General features: G+C 42.8%; 1 protein-coding gene across 5 annotated transcripts; it reads right to left on the bottom strand.

Moving 5' to 3' along the window:
• Nucleotides 1-2,545: 2,545 nt before the first annotated feature.
• hnrnpa1a (heterogeneous nuclear ribonucleoprotein A1a) lies at nt 2,546-10,670 on the bottom strand. Of its 5 annotated transcripts, none has more exons than XR_009203048.1 (11): nt 10,525-10,634; nt 9,547-9,663; nt 9,173-9,319; nt 8,625-8,835; nt 8,413-8,505; nt 8,129-8,329; nt 7,853-8,023; nt 7,616-7,747; nt 7,372-7,440; nt 4,056-4,139; nt 2,546-2,648 (listed from the first exon to the last, which is right to left on the bottom strand). XR_009203048.1 is itself a non-coding variant. In XM_058373555.1 (11 exons), the coding sequence occupies exons 1-10, from the start codon at nt 10,540-10,542 to the stop codon at nt 7,379-7,381; spliced, it is 1,074 nt and encodes a 357-aa protein (XP_058229538.1). In that variant the 5' UTR covers nt 10,543-10,670; the 3' UTR covers nt 6,088-6,545; nt 7,372-7,378. The 5 variants fall into 5 exon arrangements, 4 of the variants coding, with proteins under 4 accessions (XP_058229538.1, XP_058229537.1, XP_058229536.1 ...); XM_058373555.1 differs by lacking the exons at nt 2,546-2,648; nt 4,056-4,139 and adding an exon at nt 6,088-6,545 and having other exon boundaries at nt 8,129-8,200; nt 8,273-8,329; nt 10,531-10,670; XM_058373554.1 differs by lacking the exons at nt 2,546-2,648; nt 4,056-4,139 and adding an exon at nt 6,088-6,545 and having other exon boundaries at nt 8,129-8,200; nt 8,273-8,329.
• Between the last annotated feature and the right edge of the window lie 4,585 nt (nt 10,671-15,255).

The raw sequence follows: 15,255 nt of genomic DNA on the forward strand, positions 1-15,255 counted from the left end.
ACACTGATACACAGCACTGACACTGGAGACTCCTTACACACACACACACACACACACACTGACACTGGAGACACCCTACACACACGGCCTCATGTGTGCTTACGAACAATTTTAAACTTAAATCTTCACTTTTTAATGCGATCTCATAAAAAAGGAATCCCTTTAAGATCGTGTCAGAAGTAGAAGATTTTGATGTTATGATCAATTTGTTCAAAGTTTTTAGTGAAGCTCTGAAGCTTGTCCGTGACTCTGTGCTAGAATACACGCTGAAGCACTGAATCCTACACAATTTCAGTAATAATATTCAAAACAATAATAATAAACCTGTAGTTATGGGAAATATCCTGCACTAATTTAACACGGCCAAAACACACAGCAGTTTAAGAAGAAAAAAGAAAGTGAGTGAATTTTTCCTCAGAACTAATCTGAGTGACGTGACACGCCCTCGTGGTTTATGTTGTGTAATTGCCTTCTCGCCCGCTGTCAGGGACTGTGTAAAGCGATTCCACAAGGCTGTGTGTTATTTCATGGCGTTGTTGTGTAATGTTGTGTATTTCCACTGGCATGTTTCTATTCCCAGATCCCAGAAACGGAGCCAGAAGAGAAACACACACCACATGGAAGAACCAGAGAACAAAAACCAAGCCTCGTTTCTGCTCCATCGACAACCGGCTCATTTCTCATCCGTCCAACAGGGAGGGAAGGAGTGATTGTGGAAAGGATGGATGGATGGAAAGAGGGAGGGACTGCTTAGTCAGGAAAGAAAATACCTAAAGATACCCTGGCTGGCTGACAGAAAGGAAAAGAAAATGAAACCAGGTTTGTTTCTTGATGTGAAAAAGATCTAGAAGGTTCCAGGCATTGGTGGGGTAAGTGGTGGTGGTTCAAGTGGTTAAGGCTCTGGTTTGAGGATCAGGGTTTAAAGCCTCAGCACCACCAAGCTCCTCTGTTGGCCAGTGCCATTAACCCTCCCTGCTCCAGGGGTGCTGCGCTCTGACCCCAACTTCCTCAGCTGGTATATGTGAAGAAAAGACTTCCACTGTGCTGTAATGTATGTGTGGTGATCATAAAGGCTTCGTGCCCTCAGTTCTTCTTCTTCTGCTGCTGCTTCCAGGGTTCCTTGTGGTCTGAGATGGAACCAGGAAGGTACCCAGGATAGACAAGTTCATGATGAGCACATGCATGACGGGGTGAAGTGGGTGTGGTGTTGGGGCTGTTTTGATGGTCATTTTTTGATTATTATTTTTAATGGTCATAGTCTGATGGTCATTTTTTTAATGGTTGTATTTTGATGGTCATTGGTTAATGAGTGTATTTTGATGGTCATTTTTTGATGGTCATATATTAATGGTTGTATTTTGATGGTCATTGGTTAATGAGTGTATTTTGATGGTCATTTTTTGATGGTCATATATTAATGGTTGTATTTTGATGGTCATGTTCTGATGATTGTTTCAAATCCCTTTAATGTGAAGAATTACAGAACAAATTCATACACCAGGCTGTAACTTCTGCACAAAAAGATTAACCATGTTTCTGTAGGGAAAGCTGCAGGTCAGTGGCGGTCAGTGTGTAAAACATTATTCAGAATGAACAGATAACATGTTCTGAACTTACACACAAGGAGGAGGTGAAGATTCAGGCGATTCTTTCTGAAAGTTCTGGAAAGGTTCTCAGGGCGTTGTTTGTTGTTGACTAGCAGCATGAAGAGCGAGCAGTGAGATATGAAGCTTTCAGGAGGACGTGTTCATTAACATGAACGTGTGATGGATTTACAGCCGCAAGAAAACGGATTTGTTTGCTAGTTTCTCCTCCCACTGAGAAAACTTACTACTATGGCAACAGCAGCAGGAACACATACTGACCTAAAGAGATAAATGATGTGCCCTCAGGACTCAAGACCTGCTGCAGGACACACTCAAGATCTACACCTGAATCAGCTTCTTCTCCATTTTATTTTTAGTCTGAACTGAGCTTCAGTGTTTTTTTATACATTATTATTATTATTATTACTCTCTGTATTGATGTCCGTTTGAGTTGTAAGCTTTTTATGACCAAACTCTGTCGAGTTTCTGCCAAACTTCATCTCCTGCTGTAAGCCATGTACAGGAACATTAACTCGAAATCCGACAAAACTTCCTCCTTCATCACGGCAGTCAGGAGCGAGTCTGATGGATTTCAGATAAAACCCTGTTATCTTCTGTTTTATGGAGCTCATAAGTCTTCCGAAGCCTCAGACAAATAAAAGGAGGAATAAAAGAAGGAGGAAGAAACATCTCTCACCATGTTTCAGCTTTCCTCAGGATTTCGAACATTTATTACAGTAGGCATCCGTCCGGTCCGAGATAATCAGGCTATAAAATGAGGATCAGATGAGGGAGGCATTTCATCTCCTTTATAATCGAACAAGCCGAGCGAAAAGAATTATTTTAATATTATCTAGTTATCAGACTTGATTTAAAAAGAAGCTCTATGATCTGCTTCTGGTTTGTGTCTCATAAAATTATATCGGCTGTAACAGAGAACAGTGAAGGAAAAAAAAAGACACTTTCTTTAAAATTTTATTGTAAAATTACAAGTTAAAAATCACAATAAAAAAGTAAAAACTCCATCCAGCAGCAGACGTCTGATCCTCAAGCAGGAACATCCTGAAAAGAGAAAGAAATTGTAGGAGATTTTGTAGAAATAATTCATTCTCTTTGGAGCATTGCTAGCTGAAGAGCCCAACTGAAAGGTATCAAAGCAAGGAGAAGGTTTCTCAAGAGTTTCTCAAATCCTGAACACTCTTTCCCTCAATTTCAGGAACTGGAACCTGAGTGTTAAAAGCAGCCTTTTAGACCAACATTATAAGACTATGTGAACACCTGACCATCACACTCATGTGCTTCTTCCCTGAATTCTTCCCCAGTTTCTGGCCCAAAAACCTGCTCCAGCATCACAAAACCCCTGAGCTCATGTGGGGCGGTGGCAGCTCAAGTAGTTAAGAAGCTCGGGGTTCAAACCCCAGCACCGCCAAGCTGCCACCATTGAGCCCTTGAGCAAGGCCCCCAAACCCACCCTGCTCCAGGGGTGCTGTGTCATGGCTGACGCCGCGCTCTGACCCCAACCCCCAAGGATGGGATATGTGAAGAAAGAATTTCACTGTGCAGTAATGTATATATGTGACAAAGACTGAACATATTGATTCACTTTCTGTATATATTCAGAAAATGTGATATGTTTTTATTCCATTTGTGGAATATATACACTATACTGCCAAAAGTTTTGGGACACCCCTCCAAATCATTGAGTTCAGGTGTTGTTTTTCAGGGGTTGGGCTCGGCCCCTTAGTTCCAGTGAAAGGAACTCTTAATGCTTCAGCTTCATACCAAGACATTTTGGACAATTTCATGCTCTTTGTGGGAACAGTTTGGGGATGACCCCTTCCTGTTCCAACATGACTGCACACCAGTGACCAAAGCAAGGTCCATAAAGACATGGATGAGTGAGTTTGGTGTGGAGGAACTTGACTGGCCTGCACAGAGTCCTGACCTCAACCCCATAGAACACCTTTGGGATGAATTAGAGTGGAGACTGTGAGCCAGGCCAAAAGTTTTGGGACATCTGCCTTTCCATGCACATGAATGTAATATGGCGTTGTCCTGCCCCTTTACAGCTATAACAGCTTCAACTCTTCTGGGAAGACTTTCCACAAGGATTAGGAGTGTGTTTATGGGAATTTTTGACCGTTCCTTTAGAAGCACATTTATGAGGTCAGGCACTGATGAAGGCCTGGCTCACAGTCTCCACTCTAATTCACATGAAATATAGTGTATATACCATGTTTTCCTGACAGGAACTATCAACTACACCTAAAATAAAAACAAGACAGCTGCTCCTCAGGGCCAAAGCCACGCAGAATTAAAAGCATTTACACAGGGTTTAAAAAGAAAATAAACAAAATTTATACCATTAACGAGATAAACATCTCAGCAATAAACCAATTCTCCTTCAGTGAGGAAAATCTTCAGAAGCTTAAAGATGAAATGTATTCTGGATTAAATGAAGTGACTGACCTTCTCAAGGAACAGCTTTCAGCTCCATGTGCTGGACAAGCGCTCCACATGGACGAGGAAACGTCCATCCTCTGGTCCAATCATCTGTTAAATAAAACACACTCCACTAAGAAAACACTATCAGAGAAAAAAACCCAACAACAACAAAAGAGAAGTTGTAGTGTTTAAGTCTCTGGAGTCTCATGCACCACCAGTGAACACGTTACAGCTACAAAACATTCGTCTGGTATTGGACCAAAAGAAAAAAGATTTCTTTTTAAATAATAAATAAATGAAATACACATGAAAAGAACACGTGTGCCTCTTACCTACCGGTCCTGTACGTTTAATACCTCACTCTCGCTAGTCTTACGTGAGAAATAAGCTTTTCCTCAATAAGACTGCCGCTTGTCTCGCTCCGTCTCTCTGAGCTGGAGACTCCCTTCAGCTATAGCTTCTCTTCCATAGGACGGATTTTCCTCCGTCGCTTCTGATTGGCTATCCTTTCTGATTGGCTGGCTCCTTCAGCTGGCAGCTCATTGGATAGATCTGATCTCCACATTCTGCCTCCAGCTGGCAAACATCCGTGTAGCTAAAGTGTCCTCAAAAGTGCCGGTTCGAGAAACGAGCTAGGAGTTCCTCAACTACTGTCAAACTGAAACAAATCTACTGCAGAGTACAGCGCTGTGTAGGATTTTAGGATATATTAAGCATTTCAGGATTATTTTATGAAAATGATGTTCAAATAAATGAGATGTGGGTGTGGCCTGATCCAAAACTGATGCCTGACCTCCGTTCACTGATATTTTAATTTAAAAATAATACAACAATGCTGTGGGACTCTTTTTATATTCAATATAAATCAGGTGAGGTGGAACGACATGGCCGACTACAGCGTTTTACCTTAATGCACTTTTTATCCATTTATAGTTCCATTTAATATTGTAGCATGCCAGAAACATGGAGCGTTTAAAGACTTTGTTCCTGTTCTCAGTTACATTACAGCAGCTGTAAACAATCGTTTAGCTCCTCGACTTCTCTCTAAAGTTAATAAGGTAAGAAATATTTTAAGTGTGAGATGTTACTGAGAAACTGTAGGAACCGATCAGGGAACTCAGTGACGAGGTGTAAAGGTTTTTCAGAAGCAGAGCAGACAGCAGTGCGGACTTCAATACAGGTCTCAGGGTACTGCTAAAGCTCCCCTAACAGAAGAAACACAGTGTGTGTGTGTGTGTGTGTGTGTGTGTGTGTGTGTGAGGAGTCTCCAGTATCAGTGCTGTGTATCAGTCAGTGGTGAATCTTCAGGACAGAGTTTACACTTCTTTACGGTTTCTCAGTAACATGAGCAGCTGAGATTATTCTCTTATTAACTTGGAGAGAGAGAGACTGCTGAGGGGACGAGTGTTTACAGCTGAAAAGAGAGAGAATAGAGAGAGACTGCTGAGGGGACGAGTGTTTACAGCTGAAAAGAGAGAGAATAGAGAGAGACTGCTGAGGGGACGAGTGTTTACAGCTGAAAAGAGAGAGGAGAGAGAGAGACTGCTGAGGGGACGAGTGTTTACAGCTGAAAAGAGAGAGAATAGAGAGAGACTGCTGAGGGGACGAGTGTTTACAGCTGAAAAGAGAGAGAATAGAGAGACTGCTGAGGGGACGAGTGTTTACAGCTGAAGAGAGAGAATAGAGAGAGACTGCTGAGGGGACGAGTGTTTACAGCTGAAAAGAGAGAGAATAGAGAGAGACTGCTGAGGGGACGAGTGTTTGTAGCTGTCTGAACACGAGAGACAACAGGAAGTGGCTTGTCTTACAGAACATTAAAAGTAACTATAAAAAAGTTTATATAAAAAGAATATAGTGTTCTGTAATAAATGAAACTTGTTAGGAAGTTGCTGCAGTATAAAAGGAATAAAACACTGGGGGCGTGGTGTTAAAGGAAAAGAATCCATGTTGAAGTTGGAGGTCTATGATCAGGATATTATTGTTTTATTTTGTTTGTATTGTGCTTTTTTTTGCCATTGATGAACGGTAAAAGTAAAAACACTGAGAGATACAAGAATTAAATAATAAAAACCCAGGAGCGATTTATTTCATCTTGATTAATGGCGGATTACATAAAAAACCCTAAAAAGGTAGCAAAGTGGAAAAAAATAGGAAAAAGAAATAAAAAAATAAACCTGACTAAAAGCTGAATGGAATGATTCACACTTCACAGACATCAATGTTCAGCTAGAGAGCTAACAGCAAAGTAACGGCGTCCAGGATCGAAAATAGTTTAGAATTTAAAAAGAAAATACAACGTTGACCTCACATGACCACCCCTCCCCCTCCCCCGACACCTGGACATGATTTTTTTCTCTTTCTCCGCTATCATACACGATTCCTGGCGTGTGGCAGACGTTAATATCGCTGAGCAGATTCTAGGTGTGTAAACCTGCTTCCTTCATTTCTCTCCTTTCCCTGTCATCATCATCATCATCATCCTCTCTCTGGCTCTCCTCTCCTAAGTACTGTGGCCTGTTGAACAATATGAACATAATACATTCAGTTACACACTGCACCTTTCTGCTTTCCTTTGCTTTTTTTCTTGTCTTTTAAATCAAGAGCTACACAGAAGCAAACCTTCAGAGTTTCAGCTACACTGCAGACGGAGGGACGGATGGAGGAGGGGGAGGAGAAGCGGAAACAGGAGGGGAGGTTAAAGAAAGTCGGCTTAGACTGGCTTCATTCACATTATCGGACCTGCCGAGCCCGAGGAGAGACGAGTCTCAGGGGAAGGAATTAAAATGATATCTTGGGTTTTTCATTAGACAGAATTCATACAGCCGACATCTTTCATCTATAAGATCATCAGCTCCTTCATCAAACCATCACCTTTGAAGACGGTGAGATTTGGGAGGGGGAGGGGCTTCCAGATCACGATACCACCACGTCTGTCAATCTGTTTACAAATTTCTGACGGCTGTATCGAGGAGGGGAAAAATTCCGCTCTTACGGAGTATTCGAGTGTCGAGATTAGAATTAGAAAAGCGTGAAGGCTGGCAGGTCTGTGTTAGGAACGTTCCGGGACATTCACTGAGAACGGATCGTTTGTGTTCACCTAATTAATACATCGTAAAAACTTTCAAAGATTGTTGATAAGATGAGAGTTGAAGGTTTGCTGCTGAACCCTTCAGTGCTTTATTACGGTCCACACACACACACTGATACACACACACACACACACACACACAGGTTAGGGGTCACCACACTGATGTACACCCACTGATGTTTGTAAAGAAGGTGATGGAGCCCGGTTCTGGTAGTGAGACTGAGACAGGCGACACTGATGTGACTCTCTTACCTGCAGCTTAGAACCGCCTTCCTCCAGATCCGCCTCCATAACCACCACCGGAACCGCCGCCATACCCACCTACAAAAGGAAATCAAATCAATATACCGTCAGAATAACGTTCATACGTGCCGTCACATGGTCAGCTGTGGGCATGGCCTTTGTTTTTGTTCTTTTTTCTGTTGAGATGCGGTGTTATTGCTGTCCAGCTGCTACAACCAACACATACAGGGGAAACAACATTAAAGATCCTCACCACCATACGGACCACCGCCGCTCCTGCCTCCACCTCCGTAGTTTCCTCCCTTCATCGGGCCATAATTAGACGATGACTGAGTGTTGTAGTTGCCGAAGTCATTGTAGTCTCCGCCCCCGCCTCCGAAGTTTCCTGCCAGAGTTTACGAAAGCAGCAGAAAGCCACAATTTATTCATCTCTTTATGTTAAAGTTACATTTTCTGTTTCCATTTATTCATATTTAAAATTCAAACCCACCTCCTCCGTAGTTTCCACCGCCGCCACCGCCTCCTCCTCCATTGTAGTTGTCGTATCCTCCGCCTCCGTATCCACCGCCGCCGCCACCTCCCTGGTTGCCATAACCACCGCCACCTCCTCCTCCGTAGCCACGGTTACCACCGTAACCAGGACCGCCTCCACCGTAACCACCTGCAACAAGCAAATTTCCTGCTGTATTACACAATAATAATAATAAAATTTCTGTGATATGATGAACTACACGTGATCACTTGTTAGGTTTTAAAGTTTTCATACCGTTTCCTCCGTATCCGTTTCCGTATCCGTCTCCATCTCCGTATCCTCCACGTCCTCCTCCTCCGTATCCTCCTGCAGGTAGAACAATGTATAAAATCTCACCATGATTTACGTTCTCATGACATTCAGTGGAAAAACACTCACCTCCATATCCTCCACCTCCACGCCCACCGAAGTTTCCACCACCGCCTCCTCGGCCACCTACGGCACACAGACACGTGGGATTGGGTTATTTATCCGCTGTCAAACATTTCTCATTTGTTTTCTCTCGGTCTCTCTCTCACCTCTGTTGTTCATTGACACTCTGTTCATCTCTTCTCTGGAAAGCGCTTTCCTCACTTCACAGTTGTGTCCGTTGACCGTGTGATATTTCTGAACTGGAAAAAGAAGCTGGTGTTAGTCATCCCAGTGCTGGGTTTTAACTGATAAACTATTCCCTGTACACAAAAAACCATCACGCTACGTCTGGTCAGTGCTCTGCAAGTGTGACACTCACTGACTATCCTGTCCACGGCGTCGTGGTCGTCGAATGTAACGAATGCGAAGCCCCGCCTCTTGTTGCTGTTCTTCTCAGTCATGATGTTCACTTCGTCGATTTTGCCGAACCTGCTGAAGTAGTCGCGCAGGTGCTCTTCGTCTGTGTCCTCTTTGATTCCTCCAACAAAGATCTTCTTCACAGTGGAGTGAGCGCCAGGCCTGCACGAGTCCTTCATTGAGGAAAAAGCACACTTATTAACTTCACAAAATAATAAATCTTTAACACAGCTCTATGTGATTTAGATGTAAATTAAGCAGACATTTAAAGAGATGCAGGAAAATGAATTAGGAACAGATTAAAAACAGAGAAGTGGAAATCTGGCTGCTTTTTAAAATCAAAGCTCCTTGTGAAGCCTCGTCAATCCAAATGCATCAGTGAAACTCATTTAATTGTTTTTATTGTTAGAATCTTTAAAATCATCAGGAGTCCATTTCTGCCTGGCTGCATTCCCTGACTGCAGACTGTTTATTACTCTGTTATTACCCACGCTAAGTAAACAGGCTCACCTCTCGCGAGACGGCTCTTTTGGGCTCGACGGCTCTCCCGTCCACTTTATGAGGCCTGGCGTCCATCGCCGCGTCGACTTCGTTCACCGAGCTGTAGGTCACGAAGCCGAACCCTCTCGACCTCTTAGTGTTTGGATCCCGCATCACCTGATGATAACAATAAAATAATTAATAATGATAATAGCTGATAAAATAGATGAGACAACAGGAACTAACTTGCCTCGCTGACACTGAATGTAACTATAAAGGCAATAAACAGTATAGTGTTGTTCTTTATTAATGAACTGCTGTGGTATAAAAAGGAATAAAACACAACCATGTGTCCTGAAGCATCTCAGAGAATAAATAAAAGCCTGGGGATTAGTCCCACTCACCACGCAGTCTGTCAGGGTTCCCCATTGTTCGAAATGCGCCCGGAGGCTCTCATCTGTTGTCTCGAAGCTGAGACCCCCAATGAAGAGCTTTCGCATCTGCTCAGGCTCACGAGGCGTCTGGAAAGAAAAGAAGTGGGGGAGAAAAAAAGAAAGACAAAAGGAGTTAGAATCTGTGTGTTTAACATGCAGGAGTGTAAAAATGCATCAAATGCAGGGAAATCTATACAACCAACCCCCCAGGTATCATCCTTCATGCATTCATTTTGCAGCAACACCCAGAGAGTGAGGTTTATGAAGAAAATGAATGGAATAAAAAACCGGAAGTGGATTTCTATTGAAAGTCAATGGATACAGGATGTGATATTCCATCAGGCCTACACGCCCACGCCTCTGAGTGAAAAACACGCACAAATCTTATCGTATCCATTCATACAACTGGAAATAAACCTTAATTCCAGTCAAAGACAGCATTAAAAAAAAAGAGAAAGAAATCCTTTGTCCCGGTGTCACTCAGCCTCTGCGTTAGGACACAATTTATTTCATTTCATTCATGCATAACGGCACAATAGACAACGGCTCGATCCCAATTACCTCCATTCTCCCTACATTACTACACTACGCAGGGCGGGATTTACCTCACTTTGTACCCTAAGTAGTGCTCCACGCAAGTAACATACAGCCATTTGGAATTCGACCCAAGACAAAGGTGTCTATAGCGCACGCCTGCTAACTCGTACACATTTTAAGTAAATTGTACTGTTAATTATAATCACAATAATAACATTTTTAAATCGATTTGTACAAACGCATCGCGTTAAGACGGCTAGTTAGCAAATAAAATCAATACCAGTTCGCAAGCTAACAAGATAGACTACAATGAAGACTTCTGCTGCAAGGAGTAAACGCAAGCGTAAACAAAAACATGTCACAGTTGGAAAAATGTAATGCATTCTAGGAAAATTATACAAAAAAATGCACCTCTACCTCCTTAGACATGGCGGCGGCTTGGGTGCTGCTCTGATTCACCAGCCTTCACACAATGCGCCTCACGAAGAAGATGAAATACGTCACGACGCACAGGACGCTGCTTCTTCAGCGTGTTGTGATTGGTCCGCGCTCGAGTCGTACGTCATGACGTTGGCTACGGACCTCGATGCCGATTGGTTAGTTTCTCGTTCTCGCTCACACAAATGGCGTAGGAAAGCGGATTTTGAATACAAATATTAACACACGGAGAACTGGAATGTTGTAAATAAAGTAAAATATTAAAATGTTGCTCTTAGGGAAAGAATCATTTTGTACAAACACACAATTTGTGCCTGTATCTGATTAAAATAATATATATATATATAAACCTGTTCCCGAAAGCTTTGTTCCTTTGTATTATGTGCATCACAATCCAATATTCATCTCTTTTGATAAATAAGAAAAACAATTAATTAATTAACTCATTTATTCATTCAATATCTTCTTACAGAAACCCTAGCCAGTCACAGTTACAGAGACGGAGACGTGTGATCACCATGTTGTCAAAATAACACACCACTTCACACCTTCTTCAAAGAAGCAACATATAAAAATGAGAAATATTATTATTTCAATGATCTGAGGTTTAACATCGGACAGTTCTTCCTCTACCAAATAGTTCCAGTTGCTTTTACTTCAAGCTTCAGTCCCTACCTGCAGTTCGCTCACTTATACTGGCTGAAAATGCAAGAAACCATGGTTTTATCTTATCAAGTTCTATAAAGTTTATATAAGAGGTTTATTAAATGTGTATAGAGACATTACAAAGGAAAATGAAGTTTGTAGCAGCAGGGGTAGCTGGAGCCTCTGGTTAGAGTATGTTGCTAGTACAGTTAGCGTGCTTTGCTAATCTAATCAGAGAATGACGTGTGAAGGGAACAGATCGAAAAATATTTTGTGTGTATAGTGTATAGTGGATTCTAGGCCACGCCCACAAGCAAAGCAGTGTCTGTTCCTACACACTCACAAGCAACACACAAACTTATCTCTTTCTCGAGTGAATGTAGGGTAACACATTATTTATTCCCAAATTACAAATAGACCAGACTGAATTTATTTTATTGCTCTGCTACTGTGTGGTGGAGGAGGTATGATGTGAGCTGTGTGTCTGTCTGAGATTCCCACTAGCATGAGGAACATGTGGCTAAATGTTTGTAGGCTGTTTATGAAAATGTCTAGAAATCAGCCTAGTGAACTGAAGTCTGATCCAAAACACAGCTGTGTGACTTGTTTTCTACCTGTCTAAGTTCTCCCACTGCTGCCCCTCCACTGGCTTCCTGGCTTCAAAACACTGATGCTCGCCTACAAAAAGTGACCCCCGGTTACATCCAAGCTCTCATCACTGCTCACGCTGCACCTCGCTCCCTCAGATCTACCAGCACTGCTCGACTGGTCCTCCATCTCTCAGGATACAAGACAGGGACTCATCAAGACTCTTCTCTGTTCTGGCACCGAGGTGGTGGGATGAATTTCCCCAGAAGGGCCGAGTCACTGACCGTCTTCAAAAGAGGGGTGAAGACCTACCTCTTCCTGAAACTAGCACTTGATTTGTTTATTAAAAAACTGTTTGTCTGTGTGCTGTTTTCTCTGTCCATCAGAGTTTCATTCCGATGGTTTCCGTTCTCTGGGACCTGGTGAACCAGTAAGGATGTATTCATGGTTAGAGACTTCTGTATGTAGCTCTGGATAAGACGTCGAATGAAAAGAAGATGCGAAATCTCACCATTTTTTGGACTTATTGTTCAGTCAGAGTTCAGAGCTGATGAAACTCTACATCAGGTTTCTATGAATCAGGCTGCTGGTGTGCTGGGAGAGCTGAGGAGGAGAAGCAAGAGTCTGAGCTGTAACACTATAGCGCCCCCTTGCTGTAATGTTCAGGATGCAGCTTAAACTGCTGTTGTAGATTTGACTGGTTTCTGAGAGCAGTGAAGTATGAAATCTTCTTTGTGTAGGTCAAAGTGTAAGTGTTTACAGAGATATGTAGTGTTTATTACATCCATAAGGAGTCGTGGTCTTGTATAGCAGCATTACATGCTACCGAAGATGATGATGGTGAAGAAGATGAAGCTGACCACCTCCTCCTTCTATTCCTTCTCTATACAACAGCACAGAGTAATATTTCATCATTGTGTGTCTGTAGTGCAGTTAGAGGAGTGTTGAGTTCCTGGAATGTGCTAGAAGATCGGAGGAGCTTATAAAAGGCTGTCAGGATGAAGGAGCTGCTCTCGCTCAGAAGAAGAATCCAGATGCGGCATGTGCTCCAGAAACATCCAGGCAGACGTCCAGACAAACGTACAGATTCTGATTACTGACATTCTCAAATTCCCTCCAAGTTTCATTTCAAATCATTCACGTTTTTGGACATTTAATATAGAAAACTGTAGATTTTGTTTGTCACATGGTTTACAAAAAAATACTTCTAAATAATTATTCAAGAAAAATCCAAAATCAGTTCCATTTTTCTTCCTCTCTCTCTTTGTCTCTCTCTCTCTGTCTCTCTCTCCCTCTCCCCTCTCTCTCTCTCTCCTCCTCTCTCTCCCTCTGTCTCCCCCCTCTGCCCCCCTCTCCCTCTCTCTCTTATTCTCTCTCTCTCTGTCTCCCTCTCCCTCTCTCCTCCTCTCTCTCCCTCTGTCTCCCCCCTCTGCCCCCTCTCTCTCCCTCTCTCTCTCTCTCTCTCTCTCTGTCTCTCTCTCCCTCTCCCCTCTCTCTCCTCCTCTCTCTCCCTCTGTCTCCCCCCTCTGCCCCCCTCTCCCTCTCTCTCTTATTCTCTGTCTCTCTCTCCCTCTCCCCTCTCTCTCTCTCTCTCCTCCTCTCTCTCCCTCTGTCTCCCCCCTCTGCCCCCTCTCCCTCTCTCTCTTATTCTCTCTCTCTCTGTCTCTCTCTCCCTCTCCCCTCTCTCTCTCTCTCTCCTCCTCTCTCTCCCTCTGTCTCCCCCCTCTGCCCCCCTCTCCCTCTCTCTCTTATTCTCTCTCTCTTTGTCTCTCTCTCCTCCTCTCTCTCCCTCTGTCTCCCCCCTCTGCCCCCCTCTCCCTCTCTCTCTTATTCTCTCTCTCTTTGCTCCTATATTTTTCTCCTCTCTCTCCCTTTATGTTTTTTTTCTCTCTCCTCTCCTCTTGTCCTGCTCCATTTTTTTAAAACCTCGGCTCTTTTCTCTTTACTTTTTTGTCATTTTTCTCTCTGACCCCCCCATTCTCTCTCTCTCTCTCTCTCCTGCATTACTGCAGTATCAGTAATTCACTCCCTCTGTGCACTTGCTGATAGATTTGTAGCTGCTGTCGTGCTATTGGTCGTTACCTGACGGCTGTGATTTAATGCTCGCTCCTGATTGGCTGAACGTAGACAGGAGGAATTTATTGCTGGCTTCTGATTGGTGGATGTCTCGGTTAGAGGTGAATTACAGCCGCAGAGCTGATGGGAGGCAGAAGCAGAGCCAGATTACAGCCATAAAACTGTGTGTGTGTGTGTGTGTGTGTGTGTGTGTGTTTTAAAACCACAAAGGAAAACATACAGAAAGAGAAGAAAAGCTGCAGCAGGACAGAAAAACCCTGCGAACAAAAGAGCAGGAGAGAAAACTACATCCTTTATCTGCTTTAACAAAAATCATAATCGTTCAAACTCAAATATTTTTCTAACAACAAATTCTCCATGACTGTAAAAATAAAAAAGGAGAATTTTTTTTTAAATAAACTGCATGCGTGTGTTGCTCTTTTACTGTATGGTTCCAACCAAAAGGCCAAAAAGTTACTGAAGTTATCCGTTTACTAAAAGACATGGCATTCAGCTTAATGTGGACATTAATCCCTAAAGGACATTCCTCATCAGTGCAGTGAAAGCATGTTATTAACACGCAGACATGTATGGGTTAACTGGGTACTATAACACAAGCCCCGCCCACTCCACACTCTGGATGCAGCCACTTGGCCCCGCCTCTAAAATATTACAACAGCCAGATGTTTCAGTTAAACCCAGGAGTTTTAACAAAGCAACAACTTTATTATAAAACATTTCGATTTCCATATGTTAAAATTATTATACAGATTTGTCAAATTATTTCTAAATATTTTTGTTTATTTTTTTCAGTATTTACAACCAGAGGCGGTGAAGGAGATTTAATTGAAAGGGAAATCTTCAGCATTAAGTTCATAAATGAAACACAACACGATTGGGAATTTTGCGTTAAGAAAAAATAAATTTGTCAACAAAAGACACTTAAACACAAGATGTGTGATGAGTGCATATCAGTCTGGACAATCTGACCTCACAACCATGCAGGACACATCCACACACCTTTTATCATCAAAACAGAGAAGAACATTAAAGAGTAAAACCTCAGAAATGTGCAGAATGAAAGATTTTTGTTTGAAGCTCCTTCACTCCCTCCTCCAGCGCTTCTTTACAGAGCAGGGATAAAACACTCGGATTTTATTTTTCGGCCTGTTCTGTTCATCCATCGATCCTCTGATCATTTCTCGCTATGAGAATGAAACAGAAATGGAAATGAGGTGCGGTAAAAAACCGTGAGACGCTGCAGGCCTTGTGAGGAAGCGTCTCGAGCCGAGTTTACGACTCTGGACAGAATTAAATTTCATCTCCCACGAGGAGGCACCGAGGCCCAGAAGATTTGTGTCTGCTCTCTGTTTTATAAGACACCTTTTCTTCTGGCCTCCAGCAGGAGCTGAGGTT

Source organism: Hemibagrus wyckioides, linkage group LG21 (assembly GCF_019097595.1).
Source record: "Hemibagrus wyckioides isolate EC202008001 linkage group LG21, SWU_Hwy_1.0, whole genome shotgun sequence".
Classification (NCBI taxonomy): domain Eukaryota; kingdom Metazoa; phylum Chordata; class Actinopteri; order Siluriformes; family Bagridae; genus Hemibagrus; species Hemibagrus wyckioides.

Excerpts from the sequence above, each read along its gene's own strand:
- hnrnpa1a (XM_058373552.1), bottom strand. Across the intron at positions 8,836-9,172 it reads AAAGAGCCGTCTCGCGAGAG|GACTCGTGCAGGCCTGGCGC; the intron begins GTGAGCCTGTTT and ends TCCTCAATGAAG. Across the intron at positions 7,748-7,852 it reads CGGTGGAAACTACGGAGGAG|GAAACTTCGGAGGCGGGGGC; the intron begins GTGGGTTTGAAT and ends AAACTCTGGCAG.